Raw genomic sequence first — 25721 nt, 5'->3', positions numbered from 1 at the left:
TCATTAGGCAGTAAGGTTGATTGAAATGTTCACTATTATAAAAAATGTTGCATTGAGTGTCTTCACATCTATATTGTTCTAAGGGAATTTAATAAGCCAGAGCAGAACATTAAAAACTTAATTCCAAATGCTTTTCAGAGTTTTATCAGATTATTCATTGAATGAAAAGTGCCAGTTTTACCAGTGCCTTCCTAGTCTTTTAATGTTTGCTCATTTAAAGAGTTTCCTTATTTTCATTAGAATTTCTTTGCAAGATAATAAGGAATGTAATATATTGCTCACTAATTGTTTCTGTGTCTGCCTCTTTTGGTCTCACTTTCTCCTTACATTTTCCTCTAAAACGGGTGACCATGAAGACATGAAGGGGAAAAAAATCATGACACATTTAAAGTTAATACTTTTATTGCTTTATAACCAAATAAAAATATCAAAGAATACATATATTGGGCAGGTCCCAGAAAATGTTTGCCATCCTACCCCCCTTTAATTCTGTGTCGTGGCCTAAGGGGAAACAAACAGCTGGAAGAAAGGTGTGTCTTTTGGAAAGACCATTCTGGTGTCCACGGAAGAGTATGTTCTGAAGAAAGTTGCATCACTTGGGTAGAGGGGGGTGGGTTGGAACCAAGTGGAGCCCTTTTCCAGATATGCACGACGCCATTCCAAGTGGGGTGATCTAGGGACTGCAGGGTCCTCGAGTCCTTAGCTGGGTGTTCAGAGACACCTAGAGGAAGTCACATTCCTCCCTCAACTGGTCCCCCACTGGGGCAGTCAGCCACTGAGAAGAAAGAACTGATGGGGTGACGCGGGCAAAAGGCATCTGTGACTGGCAGTCCTGGTGGCCCCTGCGTCAGGAGTAGAGGGCAGTTGGCTCTTTAGTGGCTGGTCCCCATGATGTCATATTGATATCACCCAATTTACAAATTTACCTTTGATCAGCATCATATTCCCAAAGCATGGAATAACTCATTCATTAGGTAAATACTAGGTAGATGGCTTTAGGCCAGGGCCTGAGCATAAGCATAGACAATTCATGGGATCTTGGACTTCTTACTTAAAAGTTAAGTCGATGAAAAGAAAGCCTCACAAAACCAGCTCCAGTCACACTGTCTTCCTCCAGTTCCTCGGTTGCTCCTCATGTCAAGGCGTTACTCTTACAGTTTTGGTTCCCTTACCTGGAATGCTTCCTCCATCGCCTACCGTTTCCCCGAAAATAAGACCTAGCCAGACAATCAGCTCGAATGCGTCTTTTGGAGCAAAAATTAATATAATAGACCTGATTGTCTTGCTAGGTCTTATTTTCGGGGAAACACGGTAGTTAGACTGTTACTACCCTTTCGAATTTCAATTTATTTGTCACTTTCTTGGGGAAAGCTCTGGCTACTCCACTGAAAATTCAGTCTGTGACGGTATGTGTGACCACTAGTTAAGGTTCAGCTCCCCCGAGTGGAAGCACTCTGACAGAACTGCTTGTGTTGCCTGCCACTATGTCACCAGCATTTAGTCCCACACCTGACACAATAGGTATTCAATAAATATTCAACTATGAAGGAACAGAGTAGGAAGACATTTTCATTCCAATATAAAATAAATAGTACAATTGTGCCTAGGTTTCATGGCTGCTGCCAAGCAATTCCAAAAACAGCTTCAAAGAAACCAGACCACCTCCTGAGGAGCCGTGACCCCTGCCCTTTTTACTTCCTTCCAAACATAAAAATAACATGCTAAATTATGCAATCCAAGGGTTTGCTTTACTGAAGAAGTGAAACACCATAATGGATCACCCCGATTTTTCACTTTATTTAGACAGCACGGTGGGCTTGTTGACTGGTTACCAGGCAACCCAAGGTGAGGAAGCTGGTTGTTTCCTGTTCTGGGGACCATGACCCTCTGCCCCAGTGGTGAAGCCTCACCAGAGACCTTTCAGTCCCCTTCTGACCCTCTGTCACGCAGGGTGTCATGCGGGGTCTCTGGTCCCGCTCCCCACATAAGAACGCAGGACATGGTGAGGCCAAAAAGGAACACCCACGGAGCCATAGATAGGGGAGTCATACCACTATAGTCTCGCTGGCGGCTGGGTTGGAGACACAGGAAGCAGGAGCCACATGACCTACAATCCGCTTTTCTGCCTGCCTACGTCACTTGCTAACTGTAATCCGCGCCTTTCTGCAATCCGAAATCCACAATCTGCGCTTGGTAGTGTAGCCGCAGCACATATATCAGTGGCTAATGGCTAACCGGTAACAGCTGATGGCCAACTAGTCACAGCTGATGACCATCTACTACACAAGCCAGCACCTTTCCATGTGAGGCCGAGAGCCTGGAAACTGCTCTCTGGGACTCTGTCCCCACACCTCCAAAAGCTCCAGGGCAAGGATGCTTACCTCCTCTGTACCCAGTGGAGAACAAGGCTCCTCTGACTTAAAGGAGGCCCAAAGAGCCTTCCAAAGAGGACACTCCCTAGCGTGACCTGGCAGCTATGCAAATAGCACTGGGGCTTGCTAGGTCTTTGCTGCCTGGGAGGCTCTCACAGTGACTTCTTGATCTGTCCCCTTGGGTTTCCACAGGGACTCCTCAGACACTGGGAGAGGGAGAAGCGGGTTAATAGGCCCCCAACCCAGGCTTTAAGCCTATCCCCTCGTGTCCCTTTCTGGCAGAGACTTGGTCTGGCGTTGCAGGCACCGGGAAAAGTTGATTTCCTGAGAGAGTGAGTGAGTAACTAAGTGGATTCTCAGCAAAACACGAGAAGTTGTTTTGGAATCAGTAACAGGCTGCCTTGGGGAACAGGAGTGGGAGGGGAGCTCTTCACTGTCTATTCTTTTGTACCTTTTAAATTTTGAATCTTATAAATATTATCTAGTCAAAATATTTTCATTTCAATAAATTGAGTGTGATGCTCTTTTCCCTGGGGCGGGGGTGGGAGGTGGGGGAGGGGCATCCTCTCAGTCTCAAGGTAGAAGGTAAGTCTGACCTAGAAATTGGCACCACCCACCACAGGTGGTCGTTGCCGCCCTCAGAACCAGCTTTGCTGATCCCCTCAACCGGTGCTTCACAAACGTGAACCATCACCTGGGAGTCTTGTTGAAACTCAAGCTCTGATTTAGGAGAACAAGGGAGGAGCCGAGACTGCACATCTAACAAGTTCCCAAATGATGCAGATGCTGTGATTCACGGACCAGCTTTGGAGCCGCTAAGGGAGGGAAGCAGTGGAGTCCTCCAGGGAGAGTGGAGAAAGATGGGGGAGGGGGCGAGGGACTCCCTAACAGTTTGGGCCTAACGACCCTGCTTCTACCTGCCGAGTGAGCATCATTGCCTTGGCGCTTCAACTCTAGCCTTGGAGGAGAGAGAGGGAAGCTGGGCAGGGCCACCCAACCCCACAGAGCTGCCAGAGCCAAACCACAGGCCACGGTCCCCCATCTGGATGAGACGCTATGCCCAGAGCCTCCCGAGGTGGGTGAGTTAGACTGGAGCAGAGCCTCCCTGCCTCCTCTTACCCACCTTTCCCAGAAGCCCTCGGAGGCTGCCTCTCCCCTCAAGGGCCAGCTGCCTCCTGACGGGTACAGCCCTCCCCTGGTTGCCTCCTTAGCCACCTTTAAATTGAATCCCTAGGGGTGAGTCCAAAATGTCCCCTTGGATGTTGGCCACATTCTTTCTTTGAGGAGCCATCATTCTCTGCAAGGATTTGTGCAAGTCTTAGCTTGATGCCGGAGGAAGGCTAGAGTGGCTGAGCCTGGCTGTGATGTCTGTTGGCTCTGGAGGGAATTGCATGTGTGCTCTCCTCCCTGAGGACCAGGTCAGTGTCTCATTTAAGCATCTCTTGGATAGGACCCAGCCCACAGCAAAAAAATGTTTACTGCATGAATGAATGAATGAATATCCAACTAGGTTCTCAGAAAAAACTGAAAACACTAGGGTCCCTCAGGCCCCTGGCCTGCCCCCTTCCCTCTCCAGGGTCTCCGCTTCTAGAGCTGAGCCACTCTGGCATTGGGAGGTTCCCCTCCCCCACACACAACAAAAAGCTTGTAGAAAGATCCCAAAATGCAGAAGAGATGGCCATGCCTGGAAGCACCTGTCCTATGCAGATATAAGGATGGTTTCCCAGTCCAGAGCTGCGGGCAGTTCTGCCCCCAACATCGTCACCAGATCTGCTTTCAGCCAACGCCTCTGGCTACGCCTCCACCGTCTGCAGGTCCTGCAGCTGCTCCACACTCACTTTTCCATTCCCCACATGGCCGGACCTGTGTGGGGGTGGGAGGAGGGCACACCGAGGGCACAGAGGATGGTTGGGAACGCTGTGGACAGGGCAGCCTCCCTACAGGCAGACTCCACCCACAGCAGCCTCTCACTGGCAGCACTGAAGGCAGTCAGAGGACTGGCAGGGAGGGGCAGTGTGTGGAGGCCCTGGCCGCAGCCCAGACATGTGGAGATACTGGCACCATCCCAGCAATGAGCGGCGGCAGCCTCCTGGTAGTGCCTGGAGCCTCCCACAATGACAGGTGAGGCTGCACTGAGACCAGCAGGGGGGCCATTCTTCCCTCTCACAGGCTGAGGAGCTCAGGTGAGCACCCAAGAAGTGACCATCAGCTCAGGGAGCACATAGGGGCTGCTGGGAGGTGGCCAAGCCCTGAGTCAGCAAAGAATGAAAGCTGGGGGCCGGAGGAAAGTCCACCCCAGGCCAGGGAATGCCTCCTGGGATGTGCTTTGCAAGAGAAGAGTCACAGAAGCCTAGCCTGACTGAGCAGCAGGGGCTCCTGCGTGAAACCCCCACTGGGAAAAAAAGGGAGAATGGGCCCAGAAAGGGCCAGGCTCCTGCCCAAGGGCACACAGGCAGGCAGAGGTGGGTTGGGCCTGAAGGCTGCCTCCTGACTCAGTTTTGAGGTGTCATCTGCAGAACAAGCCAGGCTGCCCAGGACAGTGGCCCAGGGAAGGCTACCTGTCAGCACAGCCACCAGCCTCCTGAGGCTAGGGCAGCCCCAGAATGTCCTCATCGGGAGGTGTTTAGGGAAGGCATCTGCTGTGGGGAATGGGAAAATGGGGGTGCTTGATAAAGCAGAAAAACTTAATGGAGAACTGGATTCTAGAGACACACTGCCTGGCTTCAAACCCCAACTCTGCCATTTATTAGCTGTGTGACCCATTGGGCAAGTTACTTAACCTTTCTGTGCCTTAGTTTCCTCATTAATAGAATAGAGAATATTAGTGCCCACCTTATTCAAGTTGCAGAAATGAGTTCACATGTACAAATTGCTCATAGCAGTGCCAGGCAGAGAGTAAGCCTGAGTAAATGACAGTACTATTAATGCTGCCTTAGCACAGCAAGCCGACTGCTTTGTGGTCACTTAGGAAACTGGGGAGCTACACCCCCTCCCCCAGAGGCCAGCTTGGATGAGCTCTGCTGAGTCCTGGACATCCTGCTGTGACCAGGTCACCACAGAGCAGGGACCCAGTAGTCTGCTCCAGGAGACGCCAGCACACGCAGCCATCCTCCTTTTGGCCACCACCTTCATCCTGTGCCCAGCAGCCCAGGCCTTTTCACTGCATCTCACCCTCTGGGGCCCTGACCTCCTGCAAGGGCTCCGCCGACAGGGCAAGGACCTGGGCAGGACTTGGCACTAACCCTGGCCTATGCAGCCTGGCCTCCCTCCAGGACTGGTGGGGGCAGGCTCTGCAGAACCACTCGCTCTGCAGGGGGCGCCCCTTTTCATCCCACAATTCAGTTGGGGCAGCTGGTGTGCTCAGGGCTCAGTCTGAGACAAGGTCAGGGCTCAGGGCTCAGACTATAAACCAGGGCTGGGGTTCAAGCCAGTTGAATGACTCCACCGACCGTCCACCTGCTGTCCTAGGATGTGGTCGGGCTGATGGAGCACCCCAGTTCCTATCCCGAGCCTACCCCTGCAATTCCCCATTCGAATCCCAGCTCCTCCAGAAAGTCTTCCCAAGGGCTGGGCCAGAGCCCCTTCTCCTTCCTGTCTACCCACAGATGTCAGGATTGCCCACTCATGCTGTGCTCTGAATACACCCACACACACACCCCGCCAAGCCCACAGCCCAAGCAAGCCTGGAAATAGGCTCCTGCATGGGGGAAAAAAATCCATTTTTTTCTTCCCTTACCATTCCAACTTCCGTTAATCCCAGCCCACCAGGTCCACCAAGTCCAAGAATTCTAAACTATAAGTGCTGGCAGGCACTGTATGTAAACCAATTCTCTCATTTTGTAGGGAAACTGAGGCCCAAGGAGGCCTGGGACTTGTCTGGGCCTGGAAATCAGTTCTCCTGCCTGCAGCTTGTGGTGGCCTTTTCTTCCATGGGCTGCTCTGAGGCAGAGTTCAGTTCTGTAGAGCATGTACTCAGAACATTCCACCTTCTCGGCCCTTCCAGGGGAGCTCCCCATGTTCAGCCCTGACTCCGCACCCCAAGTCCCACCATCTACCCAGGATAAAGGTCCTAAGCCAGGGAGGGGTTGGCTGACCGAGGTGGCTCCACAGGGCTCCCCTTGGACTGCTGAGAAGGAAGCATAACTGACCTTGCTTCCTCATACTTCTTGTTACGGTAAAAGTTGCTCTTTTTGATGAAGTAGATGAGCACCAGATCACAGACGAAAGACCCCTGCAAAAGAGTTGAGGTCCCTGACTCAGAACCCTCGGCTTCTGGAAAGCCCCCAGCCACTTGACACATATTCCAGCCCGTTTGATCCTACAATAATCGCTGAAGGTGGCATCATTGTCCCCATTTCATAGATGGGGAAACTGAGCTCAGAAAGAGGCACCTTTGTTTATAACCACAAAGCTGGTCCATGGGAGAGCCCAGGTTAGCCTGGGTGCATCTGATCCCTCAGGCCAAGCACCTCCCACACTACACTGACCCCCCATCAAATCATGTGTTTAACAAATATTTGCTGAGCACTCACCACGTGCCAGACAATGAGACCCTCTGGGGACTCTCCCTCTGGTGCCGGAGACAAGCATAGAAATTATGACACAGAGTGACATGTCCTATGATGGGGAGAGGAACAGGAATAGGAGAGAGAAGATAGGACTTTACTCAGCCTGGGGAGGGACATCTGGGCTGAGTCTTGAGGGCTGAATAGTTTATATAAAGCAAAGCAAAAGGGTGGGGGGCACTGGTTAGCTCAGTTGGTTAGAGCACAGTGCTCTCAGCAACAAGGTTGCCGGTTCAATCCCCACATGGGCCACTGTGAGTTGTGCCCTCCAAAACTAGATTGAAACAACTACTTGACTTGGAGCTGATGAGTCCTAGAAAAACACAGAAAATAAATTTTTAAAAGTTGTAAAAAAGTTGAAAAAACTTGTTTCTACCCCTGCAGGAAGGGCATTGCAGAGGTAGAAACAAGCTTGTCAGACCTGGGAAATTCCATAGGGCCTGTGGGTGAAGAGCTAGAGACACTTCTGAAGAGGTGGATGGGGACCAGCCTGTAAAGCTTCTTAAAATGTCTTCAAGGCCTTGGACCAAATCCTCTAGGGGGAGGCACTGAGGGCTTTAGACAGGGGCAGGCCAGTCAGAATTGTGTTTTTTTGTGGGGTTATTTTATTTTATTGGGTAACTTTTTCCCAGGACCCATCGGCTCCAAGTTGTTGTCTTTCAATCTAGTTGTGGAGGGAGCAGCTCAGCTTTCAATTTTTTAGTTGCAGGGGGCACAGTCCACCATCCCATTCGGGAATTGAACTGGCAATCCTGTTGTTAAGAGCTCACGCTCTAACCAACTGAACCATCCGGCCACCCCCAGAATTGTGACATTTTAGAAAGATAGTAGTCAGTGTGAGAGATGGGTTGGATGGGTTGGAGGGGACCTGAAAAAGGACACCACAGTGGTGGTCAATCGAAGATGAAGATGCCTGAGCTACTCCAGCTGGGGTCCACTGACCCCTGAGCACGTACAAGCGCTTCTGACCAGAGCGCCTTGTGCAAATGCCCGTCTCCTCCACCAGAGGGCGACGCCACTCACAGCATAAAGGGGAAGGGGCAGGTTTACTGAATGAGTAGAGGGGAGGGAAGGGGAAGAAGCTGATGGATGGGCCCACAGGTGAATCTGGTCCTCTGACCTTGGCCTCTGCACACCTCTTTTTTCCCCCAGATACCAAAATTGTTTTTTATCAATTCTTTGTTCCACAGAGAACACTCCGCACACCCTCACCCAGCCTCAACCACGTTTCCCATTACATTCATTTCACAGGTATGTCTCCCCAATGCCTCTGCATTCAGAGTTAACTCACATCATGAGAGAGCGATGAGTGAAAGTGGCCCCTCGCTAAGAAAGTGATCTGTGCAAACATGCAGCCCTCCCTAACAATGTCAGTTGGCGGTGAAGAGGAATCATTTGGGCTCACTTTCGTGCATCGGGAGTATGGACCTTTGAGTCCTGCTACGGGACACAGTGTCCCTGGCCCCAGTGAAACATCCACCCTGGGTCCTGTGGGAAGCCTCCAGTGGGGCTGCTGTGGCTGCTTGGGCAAAGGAACCAGGGAAGAGGCCACCAGAAACCTTGCCAAGGGGCTTGCTGGGATGGACGACCCCATGTCTTTAAAAATCTTCCAGAAGAACAAAAGGGCGTGACAGACATTCAGAGGAAACCTTTCCCTGACCTCCAGCCACTACTTCCTCTCCTGTGAGCTTCTCTGGGCCCAGCTGTAGGAATAGGTCTGAGAAAGGACTACAGGGCTGACGACCCTGCCTCGCAACCAGAGGTGATTTTGCCCCCCCACCCCAGGGGACATCTGGCAATGTCTGGAGACATTTTGGTCATCACAACTATGGGAGAAAGTGCTCCCTGCATCTAGTGGCCAGAGACCGGGATGCTGCCAAACATCCTGCAAATGCACAGGACAGCGCCCCCTACCCACAAAAAATAATTATCTGGCCCAAAATGTCAACAGGGCCATGCTTGAGAAGCACTGTATATGGCTGGACCCTGTCTCTTTTTAGGAGAAGTAGAGATGAGGCTTAAGAAGTTCAGGGGCTGATGCAGGATCCCCAAGAACCCCCAGGCCCAAGCCCAGCTCCAGAGCAGCAGGCAGACGCCTCTCTGGTTTTGGAATGAGAAACGGGTAGTCACTGCCCTCTGGAGGCGGTGGACAAGGGTCCACATAGCCCCATCTGTGCTGACCTGCTAAGCTCTCATTCTTTCTGTGGCACCATTGGGACGGCACCCCGAGGGCAGTGCCCTCTCCCTGCACTGGTGTTCAGAGGGTAAATGAAGGAGAAGAGAGGTACTCACAACACCCATGAGTGCCACCCCTGAGGCCATGTTGATGATTGTGGGGATGATACTGAACTTCCCAACCTGAAACACAGAGAAACACAGTGGGGTGAGGGAGGAAGGGTGGATAGTGAGATGCCCAGGGCCTCCAAACACAGCCCTCCCGACATACCTGCCCACCCCCGACCTGCCCAGCCTCCAAATGGGAGACGCAGCTCACACACCCTGCCATTCACCATGACATCAAAGCGGATCCCGTAGGCTTTCATCAGCGTGCGGAACTCCACCCCCGCTTCATCTCGGTAATATTTGGCAAACCTGGGGAGACACGGCCCGAGGGAGACCTCAGCCTGGCTGGGCCTTCCCAGTTTGGCAACACAGACTGGGCTGCTCAGAGATTCATAAGCACTCCCAGGACCTTGCTCACAACAGCCCCAGAAGTGGTTGCAGACCCTCTTGCTGACAGTAAGCTAAAGATTCACCCAAATCTTTGAAGTCCTTGACAGACATTTCCCCAGGAGACAAGGGCTCCCACGACACACTGGGCCAGCCAGGGCCACCAAAGCTCTGATGCAGCTGATCCAGCAGAGAAGTCAAGCAAGCCTCAATTTCACGGCCAGCCCAGGGCAATGACAGACCCTTCTCTCCTCTCCCAGAAGCCCTCCCGGTAGCCATCCCTCACTTCTCCTCAGCTGCCTGTCCCTGCACCTCCTGCTCTGACACCCACCCCCAGGAAAGGGTATCATAGCTTTGGCACCCAGGAAAGGACACAAAACATGGACAGAATCCTAAGGCAGCAGGCTTAGCCCCAGTTACCTAAAGTTGTACCCAGAAGAAACAGAGTTTCCTGGAAATCTGCTGTCCAGACGGCTAAAATAATAGCGTGGGTTGCATTCAGAAGGAGCTTTATCAAGATCACAGTTCCACTCAATCTGAATTCCTATCACACCACCCTTGATAAATAAGAGACAAGAATCAGTGCACAGGACTTTTTGGCAATGGACAGAAGTCACAGACCAGCTCTTCACGGAGAGCTGGACAAGACGGGTGTGGTCAGGCCAGGGGTCCACCTCCAGGAGGAAGGTGGAAGGCCCGAAGTTCTAGCCCCACCTCTGGACTGGCTGAGAAAAGGGTGTCACTGACAGCGCCCAGCCCCAGTCTCCTTCTGCCTCATGCATCAGAGGAGAACAAATTACTGGAGTGAGCCTGTACTATGGGCAGGCGCCTCACACAGAACCAGAATGTGCCAGTGGGGCTCCTTCTGGCTCCGTTCTATCTGATGCCCCAGGGACTAAGAACAAACAGCAGGTACTGAGTGTGCCCCTCACCGACGTCCGAAGTCCAAGCACAGGCACAGCTGGCTACAAAAACAGCTAATTCTGAAAAGAGGGCGTCCCTGGGGCAGGTGACTTTGCAGGGCAACCCCAGCCCGTGGGTTCCCCTACATACCTCCCCCTCATTACACTGCCCAGGCCAGAGCCCTAAGAGTGTATCACCCACCTGCAGGGCTATCTCCTGGAAGTTGCTCCCGGTCCAGCTGACCACAGAGCCCAGTCGGAAGATGGGGCAATAGGGGTTCTTGGGGCCAAATCGACAAGACTTCAGGAAATCTCTGTCTTTGGTGTCCAGCACATTGGTCCTGGGTGGGTGGACGCCGTGAACAGCCAGTGAAATGAAGGTAGACTTGCCATTTCCAGGCCAGAACTGAACCTGACCCAGGACTCACGGGGCCCTTTACCTGGCCCAGGCTGAGTCCCTGACGTTAGCCCCTCTACTGGAGCCCTGACTACTTACCACGCTAATATCCTACTGCCTTCAAGAACAGAGCGCCACCCCCACAGCAGGGGAAGGGGCGCCCCAGTCTCCCCGGGTGGTTCATTCACACACAAGTGCCACATACACATGGGCCCATGCACAGCCACCAGGAGGGCCCGCCACGGCCCCACATACTTGGAGAAGTTGAATTTGGGGAAATGAATGAAGTTCTTTATGTAAATGGTAAAGTCTTCAGCCTTGCCCAGGAGTGGTTTCCTGAAAACCAAGCCAGGACAGCATGTTCAAGAAGCCCTGCCCCTGGCCCTGCCCTGGCCCCATCGATGCCTCCCCCAGGGCTTTGGTGGGGCTGAGGCCTGCCTGTTCTCTAGGTCCCCTAGAGCCTTTGCCATGGACAATTAATCTGTTTACGTTGGGGTGGTGCTCAGGCCTTGGGGGTGCCCCTAGAATAAGTATCCCAGCATGCGTATGTCTCCACCATCAGGCTGGGGCCCACTGCACAGGACTGGGTCACTCCTCAGGGTCCTGATCCACAGCCACTCACTCTGGCCTGGACTTCGTCTCCACTGGGCACCAGGCGAAGATCTCGCACGTGCCCCTTTGCGTGTTCCCTGACTGCAGGCAGCGGCCTGTCCTCACTCCTGCAGCGGTGGGACAGGGACAATGCCAGGAGCCTCCCTGCTTCAAGCCCCCTTCTGCCCCCAGCCCTGGCCACTCCAGGCCTCACCATTTCCAGCCATAATAGGCTCCCCAGGAGGGCAGTCGCTGTCTTCATAGCACACAGCATCAGGAATGCTTTCACTCTACCGGGAGAGAAAGGGCGCCTGGGTGGAGGGTTCCCCTGCAGCGTCCCCAGCTCAGAGCCAGGGCCCATCCCTTGGGGGGTTGAGGAGCTAGGACAGGGGTTCCGCCTCTGCCTGGGGCCACACACCCTCTGAGGAACTGCTTCCCTTAAAAAACATTGCAGGTATGTGCACCAGGGCACACATTCCCCAGGGCCCTTGGAGGGGATAGAAACCCCTGCTTCCAGAGAAAGGTAGACCCCAACCAGTGCTGGCGGCTCACCCACAACCTGCCCCAGCCAAGTCAAACCTCAGCACAGGTCTCCTGCCGCTGGTGAGGGGTCACAATCAGGTTGGTGATGACGAAGAAGATGTTCTCTCCCTGAGAAACCGGACAGGGGTTAAGGGACCTCCTCCTGACCGCTTGGGGACCCTCCTTCCCAGGGCTGTCTGGCAGGGGTGGGGTCTCTTCATGGGTGTCGGGGACAATGGGGCCACAAAATCAGTGGGTCCCACCCATCTGCCCACTAATGTACCTTGAGAAGATGTCCTTTGATAGGTCCCTTCCAGGCCTGTACCCTGAAACTGTTCCCGCTGCACAAATCCCTCTTCTGCCCTCAGCCCCTGGGGCCCAAGACCAGACATGGAGGAGAAGGAGCAGTGACGGGGCTGCTCTGGCCCTGCCCAGGTAGGTAGTGACCAGGCCAGGGAGCTAATATAAGGGACGCACACTGACCTGGGGATTCTCTGAGCCCTATTTGGTCTCAGAGACAAACAGGCTCAGGCTTTGTTGGGAACACAGTGGTCCCATGAGGCACAGTCAAGGAGGGCCGGAGCTTGGCATAGGAGGGTGGGGACAAACCCTGGCAGCTGTTCTGGGCCAAGGGAAACAATGGATGGAGGTCCCTACGTCCCTGAACAGCTTCCCATGTGACCCAACCCAGCCAGGCCCTGCCAGCTTTGGTGGGGCTCAGACCTGGGGTGGGATGACGTAGTCGGCAACATCCCAGAGCCGCTCCCCGAGCTCCGAGGTGTTGGTGAAGGTCACACCCTTGACTTTGGTGATGACGCTGCTCTGTAGGGAGGTGTCGAAGTCTTGGTAACCCTTCTTCACCACGAACACCCAACTGCAAGGAGAGGACCAAGAAGGTGGGCATGAGCCTAGTTTCTGCCCTCAAAGAACGCTCCCCAGGCCCTGGTGGAATGCAGCAGGCTTGGGTCTCCTCCTTTCCCAACAGTTCCTGGGCAGGAGTCACAACTCCCACTGCTGCCTGAAGCCCTATCCTGCAAGCAGCAGAGGTGACAGACAACCCCAGAGGGGAGAGTGTACTGCTCTGAGTCAGGCTGTGTCAGCCTGGACTGAAACCTGCTCACCCCTGCACTGGCCATATGACCATGGGCAAGCCAATGAACTTTGGGGCCGGATAACACTGCCTCCCTCCAGGGGAACGAGGAGGGTTAAAGGACATGGTGCATAACCTAAAACCAATCATGAGGACACCTCAGACATCCCCAAACTGAGGGGCAGTCTACAAAATTAGAGTGCAAAATCCTGCACTCTTTGATGCCCAAACACAAGCAACAAAAGAAAAAATAGATACACTGGACTTCACCAAAATTAAGAACTTTCGTGCATCAAAGGACACTATCAAGAAAGTGAAAGAATAATCCATAGACTGGGAAGAAATATTTATGAATCATATAACTGGTAAGGTTCTAGTACCCAGAATATATAAAGAAGTCTTACAATTGAACAAGAAAGAAGACAAATAGCCCAATTTAAAAATGGGCCAAGGAATTTTTTCACCTAAGTCCACATATAGGGCATGATCAAAACATACGATGAATGTTTAAATAAAAAAAAATTTATTACAGCAAAAGACACATTGCCATTAATCCCTCTCAAAATACTCCCCTTCGCTTCAGACACACTTATCCCATCGTTCTTGCCACTTTCTGAAGCAGTTCTGGAAGTCCTCTTTTGTGAGTGTCTTTAGTTGTGCTGTTGTGGCTGCCTCAATGTCCTGAATCATTTTGACTTTGGGAAAGACCCTGAAGTCACACGGTGCTAGATGCAGTGAATAAGGTGGATGAGGACATACCATAATGTTTTTATTTGGCAGAAATCGGCATACCAGAAGCGATGTTTGACACGGAGCCTTTAGCTGTGGTCATAATATATGGTGAATGCTGCTACCAAGTGCCATCCAATGTAAAGGCAGGGAACTTGAATACGGGAAGCGATGCGTCAAATCTTAGCAACAGTGTGTGACAAGTTTCAACTTGTTTGGTGTAGTCAGTCAGGTGTGACCTACAGTTGAGAGAAGGTGTGTTTTAAAGTGTGCTGTAAATCATCCTCCTTCATGACAATGCTCCGTGTCACACATCACTTCTGGTATAGGGCAATTTCTGTCAAATAAAAACATTACGGTGTGTCCTCATCCACCTTATTCACTGGATCTGGCACCATGCAACTTTTGGCTCTTCCCCAAAGTCAAAACGACCGTGAAAGGTAAACATTTTTAATCGATTCAGGACATCGAGGCAGCCACAACAGCGCAATTAAAGATACTCACTAAAGAGAACTTCCAGAACTGCTTCAGAAAGTAGCCAGAACGATAGGGTAAGGGTGTTTGAAGCGAGTGGGAGTATCGTGAGGGGGATTAATGGCAATGTGTCTTTTACTGTAATAATTTTTTTAATTTAAACATTCACCATATTGTTTGATCACACTTAGCACTTCTATAAGAGTGACTTGTAATAAAGGGTTAACAAACAAACAAACAAATAAATAAATATGGGTCAAGGATTTGAATAGACATTTCTCCAAAAAGATACACAAATGGCCAACAAGCACATGAAAGGATGCTCAACATCATTAGTCATTAGGGAAATGAAAAACAAAACCACAGAGATGCCACTTCACACCCAATAAGATGGCTATAAGCAAAAAAAGAAAAAAATTGGAAAATAGTAAGGGTTGGTGAGGCTGTGGAGCAATTGGTTCTTGATAATGGGAATGTAAAATGGTGTAGCTGCTGTGGAAAACAGTTTGGCAACTTCTCAAAAGTTTCATATGACCCAGCAATTCTACTCCTAAGTGTATACTCAAGAGAATTGAAAACCTATGTTTACACAAAAACTTATACATGAACGTTCTTAGCAGCCTTATTCATAATAGCCAAAAAGTAGAAACAGTTCAAATGTCCATCAGCTGAGAAGTGGATAAACAAAATGTGGCATATCCATACAATGGAATATTTTTCAGCCATAAAAGGAATACATGCTGCAACATGAATGAACCTTGAAAACATTATGCTAAATAAAAGAAGCCAAACAAAAAAGGGCATATAGTGTATGATTTGATTTATATGAAATTTGTAGAATGGGCAACCCTATAGAGACAAAAAGTAAATTAGTGGTACTAAGGGATCAGGGTGGGGGAGAACTGGCTGACTGTCATTAGATACAGGTTTCTTTTTGAGGTAATGGAAATGTTCTAGAATTAGGTAGTGGTGATGGTTGTACAACATTGTGAATAGACTAAAAATCACTGAATTGTATAATTTAAAATGGTGAATTATGTGCTCTGTGAATTTTACCTCAATTTAAAAGTTGTTTTTAAAACATCCTGTATTCTTCAGAAAATGTCAATGGCATGAAATACAAAGAAAGACTCGGGAACAATTCCAGATTAAAGGAGCTTAAGAAGACATGACAACTGAATGAAAGGCATGAACTCAGATTTTCTTTTGCTATAAAGGTAATTATTGGGACAATTTACAAAAGGTCTGTATCTTAGACAATAATATCTTTCGATGTTAATTTCCTAATCTTCATACTTGTAGTTGATTAAGTAAGAGAATTCCTAAATTTTAAGGACTATACAATGAAGTATATAAGAGCAAAGGGGTATCAATCTACTCTGAAACAGAAAAAATGTGCATGCACATGCACACACAGAATGAGGAAAAAGGACAACACAAATGTATAAAACGTTAACATTTGGGGAATCTAGGTGATGGGCATTTAAAAAAATTTTTGTATTACTCTTGTAACTTCTCTGTAAGTCTACAATTATGTCAAAATACAAAAAATATTTTAATGCTATGCTACATGTAATCTGCTTAGCGCAGTTAAGTACTTGGCACAGAGGAAGAACTCAATGAATATGACTCATCAACTTATTGCTGGTGTTACTGTGCATGTTAGAGATTGTTCAGGTTAACCTCCCCTTGGGAAAGTTGGGAAAACAGGCCAGGAGAGAGCAGGCACCTGCCTGAGATCAGGCAGTAGTGGTGTGGGATGCCCTGTACCTCCCAGGATGCCAGTAAGGGTTCTCTGTATAGCAGGTGCCACACTCTTTATCTCTGGGGGGCAGAGCTGGCATGTGCTAGGCTCTAGACTGCCCTGTCTCTAAGGAACTCTGAGAGGGCTGTGATCCTTAAGTCAACCAGCCATCTCGGTAGGGACACACGAGACCTGGCCTGGACAGAAACATTCAGCAAATACTCAAGGAACAACATTGCTTCATTCATTCACTCGTTCATGTCTCCTCTCTTGCCTAAGCAGTTAAGTGACACCAGGCTCCACCCTCGCGGCATCCGCAGCCTGGTGGGGAGTCAGATGCAGGCATTAAGCAAATGATTCTCCAAACAAGCATATAATTACATTGTGGTAAATCACCTGACATATGGGAGGGAAAAGAGAGGGAGTTGTGGGAGATCCCAGTCCAGAAGGGTGAGTGGGTGCCTCCCAAGAAGAGGAGGGAAGGACGCCTGGCTGAGGAACAACATGTCCAAAGGCCCACACGTGGGAGACAGCCAGGTGCCTTAAGGATGAAGCTGGGGGAATGCCAGTCCTTTGGCCTCCAGGTGAGGTCAGGGCTGCCCTCCCAGGAGAAGCATCTGCTCCTCCCCCAATCAGGAAATAGCAGGGACTAGACAGCATTTACTGAAGGAGTAAAAGAGACACCTTTGCATCCCAGTCATCTGCTGTCATTTCCTCCCTCCACCTGTTTCCTTCCTACTTGGGTTGAGGGCTCAGAACAGTGACTGAGCAACCCCAAGGGGCTGCCCCTCTGCTGACCATGCCAGCTCCTGCCAGATGCGGGGGTGGGGTGTGAGCGGGGGCAGAAGGCTGCTGGGCAGGACCACCAGCTGGATACCAGAGAGGCCAGTCACCAGAGGGACATGCCAGGCTCATGAGTTGCCCCAGTCTGACGCTTGGCACTGAGCTCAGTGATTATAAATAACCTAGCCGGTGTGGGAGGCTCCTGGGGCGACAGCTGCAGCCCAGCCCCCCTGCATCCTAGCCCTCTTCCCACAGCTCTAGTACTGGGGTTCCAGGCCTAGAGGAGGCAACTGTTCAGGAAAAGCCTCACAGATGGAGGAACCAAGAAGTCCCTGCTGCAACCCATCACCTCCTGAGCCAGTGTCCCGGGAGTAAAGGTCTCTCTCCTTAGCCCCCAACCCTTACACCCAATGGCTCAGGGATGGCCTCCTCTCAAGCAGGGTCACAGACCCCCAACGACAGAGCACACCATGTGTACACAGGCCAGTTCCTGGACCCTGGAGAGACCACAGCTGCGGGCCCCCGCACCTCCGCCACCTTCCCCCAAGTTCCACCCCCTCCCAACCCGCAGCACTCACACCACCAGGTAGGTCAGGATGGAGACCTGCAGCAGCCGGTAGAGCAAGCCCACTTTCTTGTTCTTGGCGATGACATACTTCTCGGTCTTGTAGTCGAACAGCGACTGGGAGAGCCTCTTGCAGCCCGCCTGTCCCATACTGGTCTCACCTGGGCCTGGGGACCGCGCCGCCACACATGTGCCGCATAGGAACCGCCCCTCGCTCGCTGCCTCCGCGCGTGTCCGGAGGCTTGGCCCTGGACGCTTTCTCCACGCGGCGGTGGCCCCTGTGCGCGGCTCCAACGTGCCCGGGCGGGCAGGCAGGCAGATGCCGAGGGCTGCGGGGCGCGCAGGGCCGCGGGTTACTGGACAGAGAAAGCCCCGCGGGAAGCTGGGCGGGGGCAGTGCCGAGTCGCGGACTGCGACCTTGCTGCCACCTCGTCCTCCCCCCTGAACGGACACCGTGACACCAGCGGACCGTCAGCCCCGCCACTGGCCTGGGAAGGCACTCCCAGAGGCAGGGGAACGCAGGTGCCCACGCTGGAGAAGATCGCCGGCGCCACACCACTGGTGAGGAGCCCAGAAGATGAGAGGAGAGAGCTCCTTTTAAAGCAAACCGCCCCTCCCCCTTTCCCTACTCCCAAAGAAATTCCAGTGGTTCCTCCTATTGAATAGATGGGGAAACTGAGGCCAGGGAAGGAGGGACCTACAGTGCTGGGAGCGGAAGTGAAGAGGGGATAAAGAGCATTTATTGGTAAACACTACAGGTTTCTTGGTTTTTCTTGCTCCCTGGGGGAAACTGGGCCCCCACCACACAGGCTAGGAAAGACTAAAAGACTTGACAGACGCATGGGTCCTGCGTCCTTTGTAATTAAGTGGGTGTCCTTACTGCAGCTGCTACTGCAGGTGTAAAACCCCACACTCCCAGGGAGTGAGTTGCCAAGCAGGTCTGAGTGCCCACAGCATAAAGAACTCTGTACCACACCTGGGGTACATGGGGTGGGATTGGGGAGACACAGGCAACCAAGGCCCAGGATCATAAAATAGAACTGCAGAGAGGCGTGCACCAAAGCAAGCTATGGACCTCGGGCCTAATCTAGGCGGCTGAGGCTGTAACCCTTATAGTCGGGCGCAGGGATGAGAAAGAGCATCTCTGAGATCAGCGAGAGGCTCGCCCCTGCCTGTGGGCTCTGCCTTGGCGTGTGAGGAGGGACCTACAGTGTCCCTGTAGGATGCTTCTCATTTTCTGCATCCTGTCATCCTGCCATCCAACCAGAAGCAGCCCTCCTTCCCTTCCTAGCCTGGCCCTCACACAGGAATGAGAAGTCCCCTTTCCCTGAACCACCTGCTCTGGGAGTTATAAGGGACGCTGAAGTTCACCAGACGCGATCCTCAATAAAGTAAAAAGCCCAGGGCAGTCGGTTCCAGTTTTAGTGTACATGGGAATCATGTGAAAGAAAAATGCAGATTCCTGGGCCCCTAACATTTTATTTGCTGAGTCTAGGGAGGGGCCTGGGAGTCTGCATTTTGTTCTCAAACTGCCATTTGGGAAGCACAGATGACGCATTTTTTCATCAATTTCAACTCAAATGTCATTTCCTCAAAAAGGCCTGTTATAGTATCACCCACCAAAAGTAGCCCCACGCCAATCACTTTATATCCCATTACCCCTTCTTATTCCTTTAGAACACATGTCACTCTTGGGTACGATCTCCTTTACTTACTATGTCTCCCACTAAGACCTTAAGTTCCAAGAAGGCAGGGGCCTTGCCTTTTGATATCTCTGTATCTCATGCCCACCGCTCTGCCTGCCATCTGAGTATAATAGTTCAGTACATATTTATTGAGTGAACAAACTCAGGTCTGAGTGAAACAGGGAAGGGATTTGGACCTTCCACCCTGCCCCAGTCATGACGAGGGATTTTAGAAGCTGAGGTCATCCTGGAGGAAAAGCTTGGGAACTGTCACCAGAACTTTCCTCATGCTCCTGCCAGCTTCTTCCTCAGCCTTCCCCCCACATGGCTCTCAGAGGCGATGCAGCCTCAGCTGAGTAACATCACACCTATGAAGACGCCTTCCATCAGAGCCCCTGGGGAAGGCGGCCTTTCAGGGTCTCACAGAAGAGCTCCAGGCTGCAAAGCATCACCCCCACAGGGCACCACCCTTGCACAAGCAGCCCATAGGATGGTGCCACATTGGGTCTTTCCACTCCCCAAGGGAGTTCCAGGCTTCGTGGCCTCTTTGTTCTGCTGGGGGGATCCCCCAGAGACCAGGCCTTCATTGTGCAGGTGGAGTGACTGAGACCCCAGCTTACAGGGCAGAGCCTATAACTAGCTCCTGTCCAGGGCACTCTCCCTGTTTGTGCTTCCTTAAACCTTTACTGAGCATCTGCTGTGTGCTGTTGGAGAGGCTGAAATGCCAGGCTCCCTGCCCTCTGTGGCTTGGGGTAACTGCCCATCTGGCTTTAGAGAAGGGGTTCTGCTCTCACTTGCCTTGCATGTGGGCAGCCCCTCCTCATCACCCCATGGCCCAGCCAGGACCAGGCTGCAGCTTTTGACAGAACTATCCGGAAGTTTTAGAAACCACATGAGGGACAACCAAAGGGAAAAGGGTTATTCTCAGGGCCAGGCCAGACCCCTGCCCCCTCTTTGCCCCCCACCCCCCCGTGGGCTCCCTCACAGCACAGCTTCTTAGACTGCTAGGTCCAGACCCATTGGTGGGTCATGATGTCAATTTACTGGGTTACAACAGCATATCAAAAAAACAAACAAAAAAAGAAAGAGAAAATATCAGAGTGTGTTTAAGAAAGTAAGGGTAGTCATGGTTTTGTGAAACTTTTGCTTGACGTATGAGTGTTTACATATACCATTAGGATGTGGTTTATTTCTTCCTGTGGGTCATGGTCAAAAATAATGTGAAAAATATTTCTCACAAGCTGCAAACCCCAATATCTGCAATCTACCTCCACAGGGCTGGGGCGAGCTCACCCCACCCCCCAAGGTCAGACCTAATACCTATTGTACCCAAAGTGGGAGAAGGGACCTTTGCTTTTTACATTTGCGTTATTAAAAGTCCAAGTCAGGGGGGGTGGGAGATGAGGGTAAGGGGGATCAAATATATGGTGATAGAAGGAGAACTGACTCTGGGTGGTGAACACACGATGGGATTTATAGATGATGTAATACAGAATTGTACACCTGAAATCTATGTAATTTTACTAACAATTGTCACCCCAATAAACTTTAAAAATCAATCAATCAATCAATCAATCAATCAATAAAAAGTCCAAGTCAGGGGTGTTCCCCAAACCAAGATGAATTATCCCCTTGAGAGAAAACGGCCTGCTGCTTTTGAGTGTCCGTTTCTCCAGTTTCTACCTAAGCCCATCTCAACAGTCTCAGAACCCCAGGGCACCCTGTCCATCTTCACCACCATCACCACCGTAAGGAATACTCCTCAGCACTTACTACTTGCTAAGCACTATTCTCCACGCCTTACGTGGATGGGCTCATTTAATCATCACAACTGTATGTAGTTGGTATAATTATTATCCTTATTTTTCCCTAAGAAGTTACATGTGTCTGTGATCATACCACTGGTAAGCATCTGGGCCAGAAATTGAATCTAGGCAATCTGGCTTGCCACCCCAGAAATCATCTCCACTGTCACCATGAGCAGTGTCTTAGTTTCCACACCAACTCATGTGACTCACTCTGTGAGCCAGGCCAGAAAGGTAACTGTTGAGCCCATTTTATACTCGATAGAACAAGGTCCAAGGTCAGCTGAGAAGCTGAGGCTAGTAGAAGGTCTTGGGCCATCCACTCAAGGGCTCTGTCCTCTATAGCCCAGGGCTTCTTCTGGATGACATTTTGTGTGTAGCTCACCTATCGGCCCTGCCGGGGCCTGCACAAAACCATCTTACCTGGTCGTATAGTGCTCCTCGGAGGGAAATGGGCTCTCTCATGATACCTCACGAGTGAAGGGTCAGTCGAGAGAATCGCTCCCACTGCTGCCAGAGCTGAGAGCTCCACCCTGGTATGCGGGGACTAACCGGGTGCCCTTAAACTTCACTCTCTGGCTCAGGGGTCAGGGGTGAATGGCTAGTCTTCAGAGTAGACAAAGCCCCCTCCTGGCCTCACCACCGTGCCCCTTCCCTCCCCTCCCACAAAGGAGTCCACATCATGCTTCATTATAGTGTTGTCCATCTGAAAGAAAGGGATTGGCACTGAGTGAACCGTTCTCATCTGGTTCACAAGCCTTTGTCTCGTTGGATGATTTAAGGTTCCAGTGATGAAGTGATGGGGAATCATAAAATAAATTTATAAAGGGCCTGTTGCTTTTTACATGTCTCACTTGCTCCAAAGATTTGCCAACATTCTAAGTCTAATGTTCTGTGTGGTTTGAATACATTTCTGGGGCCATCTAAGTCAGCTCTGGGTCCTGGGACAGTCTCTAGTAGAAACCACAGTGGATCCTCAAGTGTCTTGAATCGAGAGACAGAGTCCTCTCTGCTCCCCACTAAGAAATGTGCTAGGGGCTCCACTTAGGGGAAAACAGACCCTCCTGCCTCAGATGCCAACCTTTCCCCCATACTATTCTCTTCCTTCTATGAATGTTATAGATTATAAAGGAGTAAGTGTGGTGCAGTGGGGTGAGCCTTTAAATCACCCCTTCAATTAAGAAAAATTCCCATTCTCTAGGAGATAAGAGGGAACTTCTAAGAGAGAAACTGTTGGCAGGAGAGTGGCCAATAGCGTCACTGTGCTTCCATCAGCAGCTTGGAGGTGACACTTGGTCACCTTGCTGTTTCCAAAGACACACTGGTTCCTCCTTTCCCCAGTAGCCCCAGTGAGGACTTCCCCTAGTACAAAAGCCGTCCCCTTAGCCTGAGAGGCTAACAAACTCAAAAAAGGTTCTCCAAAAAATTAAAAGGAAGCAAAATAAAGAAAACATCAATCCCATAAAACAATATAGTTCTTGGAGTAGAGGTTCAGACGCTACTTACTCACAGTGAATGTGGTTCTATTCCCCTCCCGCCCCCCAAAGGAAGAAGGCTCATGCAAGGCCTAGAGCTACGTAGGAGATTTGAGTCTGTCCTAGGTCACAAAAGAGGTTACCACAAAGCCTCCAGGGACCATCTGCAGCCCCGCATTCCTTCAGAGTCCTAAGAATCCTGGATGGCCCAGAAGGGACAGGAGTGGGAAAATCGGGGCAGGAAAGGGTTTCACAAGGGCCCCAAGCAATTTATCCTTTAATTTTTCTTCTGCTCTGGTGGTCCTGCTATGATAAGCACATTCCATTTAAGAAGTAGCAGATGCATTATTCATATCATTTCAATACAGTCAACAGGAAACAGGAAGCTCCTCTCTGTGGGAAGCATTTCATAGTCCACCAAAGCTCATGTGGTTGGTACTCATTACTTACTTCTCAAAATTTGACCTGGGGAAAAAAACTCTACTGAGGTATCAAACACTTAAAGAGAGTAGAGTCAAATGAGGCTTCATGGGGGACTGAAAAGGATATTGAAACATCCACACCCACAGAGGAGTAACAACTCTATCAGGGACACTTCAGTAAAAGCTCATCTTGTTCTTCCCCCTGCTCCCTGCAGTGGTTTGCCTCACAGCATTTATGAAATGTCTCATGTCCATCCCCTTCTCTCCACTCTCCTCAGGTTCACAAGACTATGGTGGTAATGCAACAAGAATGAGCAGGAAACCCTTATATAAACACCGCAAATGGTGTGGCTTCCCATAGTTCCTTGCACACAATTCTTCTGTAGATGCTCATTCCTCACTGCAGCTACTATCTCCACCTGCCCTCCCAGCCTCACATGGCCCATTACACACACTCAGCTTCAAGGCATTGGCTTGCATGCGTTACCATAGCCTTCACTTCCCAGCCTCCGTGCCTTTGCACAGGCTGGTCTCCCCTCAGTCCTCCACGGGGGTCTGGCTCCTTCACAAAAGCCTTCTGGATCCCTCTCTTTCCCTAAATTTCCACAGGAGAGGATTTGTACAATTTAGGGAGTTACAGTTGGGTACATATCTTATCTGTTGTTTACAACTACAAAGGCAGGAAAAGACTTTACCACTCTGTACCACAGGACATTCATGAAGTAGGTAGTCGTGAAAGCTTGTATATGACAAGGGAAGGGGAGGAGGGAGGGAGAATGGACTGATTCCTGATCACCCTGTCTCTGCCATTAGCTTGCATATTTAAGTGTCTGGGTAGAGTGACTAAGTCTTTATTTTTGTGTGTATATTCATAGATTTCAAAGCAGACAATTCTACCAGAGCATTAAGTTAAATCTGCTTCCTGAAGCAGTTTCTTAGCCATCAAGACTCCAAGTCTGTGTTGAGGGCGACCCACTGACAAAGTATAATCAGATGAACAAACCCTGAACTCCTAACTAGTATGTCATAGGGTTCGGCTCTTGCATCAAAATCACCTGGAGTGCCTGCCAAGAAAGCAGATTCCCAGGCCCAAACCAGGCTCGAGTGGGTGGGGCCAAGAAACATGAAGGGCTGAGCTCCTGTAAACAATTCTGCCCAGCAAGGTCTGAAAACCACCATTTCACTAGTGCTGTCACCTCTGCCTTGCCCAGTCTGTAATGAAGCTTTTGTGGAAAAAGGAATTAGACTTGGAGATCCAAAAACCTGCTACTGGAAAAATGGCTCTGCCTTATTCCAGCCCTGTGGGCTTGGACAAGTTGTCTCCTCCTCCATAAAATGCTGCCTGGAGTGATCAAGGTCAGCTGCAAAAGTACAAAGCCCAAGGTAGGACCTATGCTTTTGTTAAATGGACCAGAGTATATAGAGAAGGAAGTCTGTGAAATTGGATGGAAACTATGTTACGTACTGGTACTACCCTTGAATTAAAGTTTAACATTTGCCTTAATTATGAACATAGGCAACAAACCATGGTAGGATTAGCAGTACCGGTTATTATTTTTTTTGGCAGTACTTGTATCCTAATATCAATAGAAATTACAGATATTTTCCCATGACCTTACAGGTATTATAAATACCTCAAAATGCATTTTAAGGTCATCACTACTCTGATAATAGCATAGGTCTGTTGGCTTTCACCGCAGAGGAGGCCAAGATGCAACTTTCTTCGGTCGTCCTAAATCTGGATTCATCAGGCCGCAGAAGATCAATGTCGTATACCTGAGGTGCACCGGTGGGGAAGTTGGTGCCACGTCTGCCCTGGCTCCCAAAATCAGTCTTCTGGGTCTGTCTCCAAAAAAAATTGGTGATGACACTGCCAAAGCAACCGGTGACTAGAAGGGTCTGAGGGTTACAGTGAAACTGACCATTCAGAACAAACAGGCCCTGATTGAGGTGGTACCTTCTGCCTCTGGCCTGATTATCGAAGCCCTTAAAGAACCGCCAAGAGACAGAAGCAAAAAAACATTAAGCACAGTGGAAATATCACTTCTGATGAGACTGTCAAAACTGCCCAAAAGATGCAGCACCAATCTTTAGCTAGAGGACTCTCTGGGACCATTAAAGAGATCTTGGGGACCGCCTTGCCTGTGGTGTGGGCTGCAATGTTGATGGCTGCCACCCTCATGATATCATAGATGACATCAACGGTGGTACAGTGGAATGCCCAGCTAGTTAAAAACAACAGTGGAAATTATTTCAATGAAAGATCATTTGACAATCAAAAAAAAAAAAAGTAGCATAGTTATTAGACCTACTGCTTAATACATTAATAAGGCACATGTATCCCCATATCACAAAATATTTAAATATTTTGATCATTGTGTTCAATATAATTGGTTCTTTGTAAACTTTTGTGTATTTAAAAACAAGCTGACGGATGGACAGATGGAAAAATATGTGATAAAGGCAGCATAGTAAAATGTTCATGGAGGAAATCAGGTGTTCACCGTAAAATTAAACTTTTCTATATTTTTTGACATTTTCATAATACAGTGTTGGAAAAGAATCTGAGAAGGGGTCCTTAGCTTTTACTAGACTACCAAAGGGGCCTCTGGCACACACAAAAGTTAGAAACCCTGACTTAGAGGTACCAGTGTCCTTAACAAGCTAGCCATTCCACCCATGAGTTCCTCATCCAGGAGGCAAAGGACCACACAGCCCCAGTGCAGAATTCCAGGAGTTAGGCTGGTAGCCTTTTCCTAGACTAGGAAATCTGAAAGTTTTGCAGAACTGAAGTGAGCCAGCGTTTTCCCCCACACCCCAGCATGCCGACCTTAGTCTCAGACCTCATAGCTCTAAACAGAGGAAAGACTAGCCCAGGGTAGGACACTAGCCAAGAGCCCAGGAACATCTGCCAGTACTCTGGGCCGGGC

At 50.1% G+C, this 25721-nt stretch overlaps 1 protein-coding gene and 1 pseudogene across 4 annotated transcripts; one reads left to right on the top strand and one right to left on the bottom strand.

Moving 5' to 3' along the window:
- Positions 1-384: 384 nt before the first annotated feature.
- Positions 385-18197, bottom strand: P2RX5 (purinergic receptor P2X 5). Of its 4 annotated transcripts, none has more exons than XR_002138379.3 (13): positions 17418-18197; positions 12743-12893; positions 12077-12148; positions 11712-11787; positions 11529-11625; positions 11162-11242; positions 10712-10850; positions 10028-10164; positions 9436-9529; positions 9230-9295; positions 6905-6989; positions 6521-6603; positions 385-4235 (listed from the first exon to the last, which is right to left on the bottom strand). XR_002138379.3 is itself a non-coding variant. In XM_019743802.3 (12 exons), the coding sequence occupies exons 1-12, from the start codon at positions 17552-17554 to the stop codon at positions 4166-4168; spliced, it is 1203 nt and encodes a 400-aa protein (XP_019599361.3). In that variant the 5' UTR covers positions 17555-18166; the 3' UTR covers positions 385-4165. The 4 variants fall into 4 exon arrangements, 2 of the variants coding, with proteins under 2 accessions (XP_019599361.3, XP_019599359.2); XR_016022847.1 differs by lacking the exon at positions 6905-6989 and having other exon boundaries at positions 385-842; positions 4067-4235; positions 17418-18167; XM_019743802.3 differs by lacking the exon at positions 6905-6989 and having other exon boundaries at positions 17418-18166.
- On the top strand, positions 17593-25721 carry LOC109453767 (large ribosomal subunit protein uL11 pseudogene; annotated as a pseudogene).

The sequence above is a fragment of the Rhinolophus sinicus genome, chromosome 12 (genome assembly GCF_057876585.1).
Source record: "Rhinolophus sinicus isolate RSI-liver-muscle chromosome 12, RSI-T2T, whole genome shotgun sequence".
In the NCBI taxonomy this organism is placed as follows: domain Eukaryota; kingdom Metazoa; phylum Chordata; class Mammalia; order Chiroptera; family Rhinolophidae; genus Rhinolophus; species Rhinolophus sinicus.
The sequence above is the reverse complement of the archived record's forward strand: the minus strand, read 5'-3'. Positions and strand labels throughout refer to the sequence as shown.

What these genes read in the sequence shown, in the direction of transcription:
- P2RX5 (XM_019743800.3), bottom strand. Translation starts at nt 17,554, where the DNA reads ATGGGACAGGCGGGCTGCAAGAGGCTCTCCCAGTCGCTGTTCGACTAC. An exon ending in ACTACGTCATCCCACCCCAG is followed by an intron (nt 12,149 to 12,742) that starts GTCTGAGCCCCA and finishes CCGGTTTCTCAG; the next exon opens with GGAGAGAACATCTTCTTCGT. An exon ending in GCCTATTATGGCTGGAAATG is followed by an intron (nt 11,626 to 11,711) that starts GTGAGGCCTGGA and finishes CCACCGCTGCAG; the next exon opens with GAGTGAGGACAGGCCGCTGC.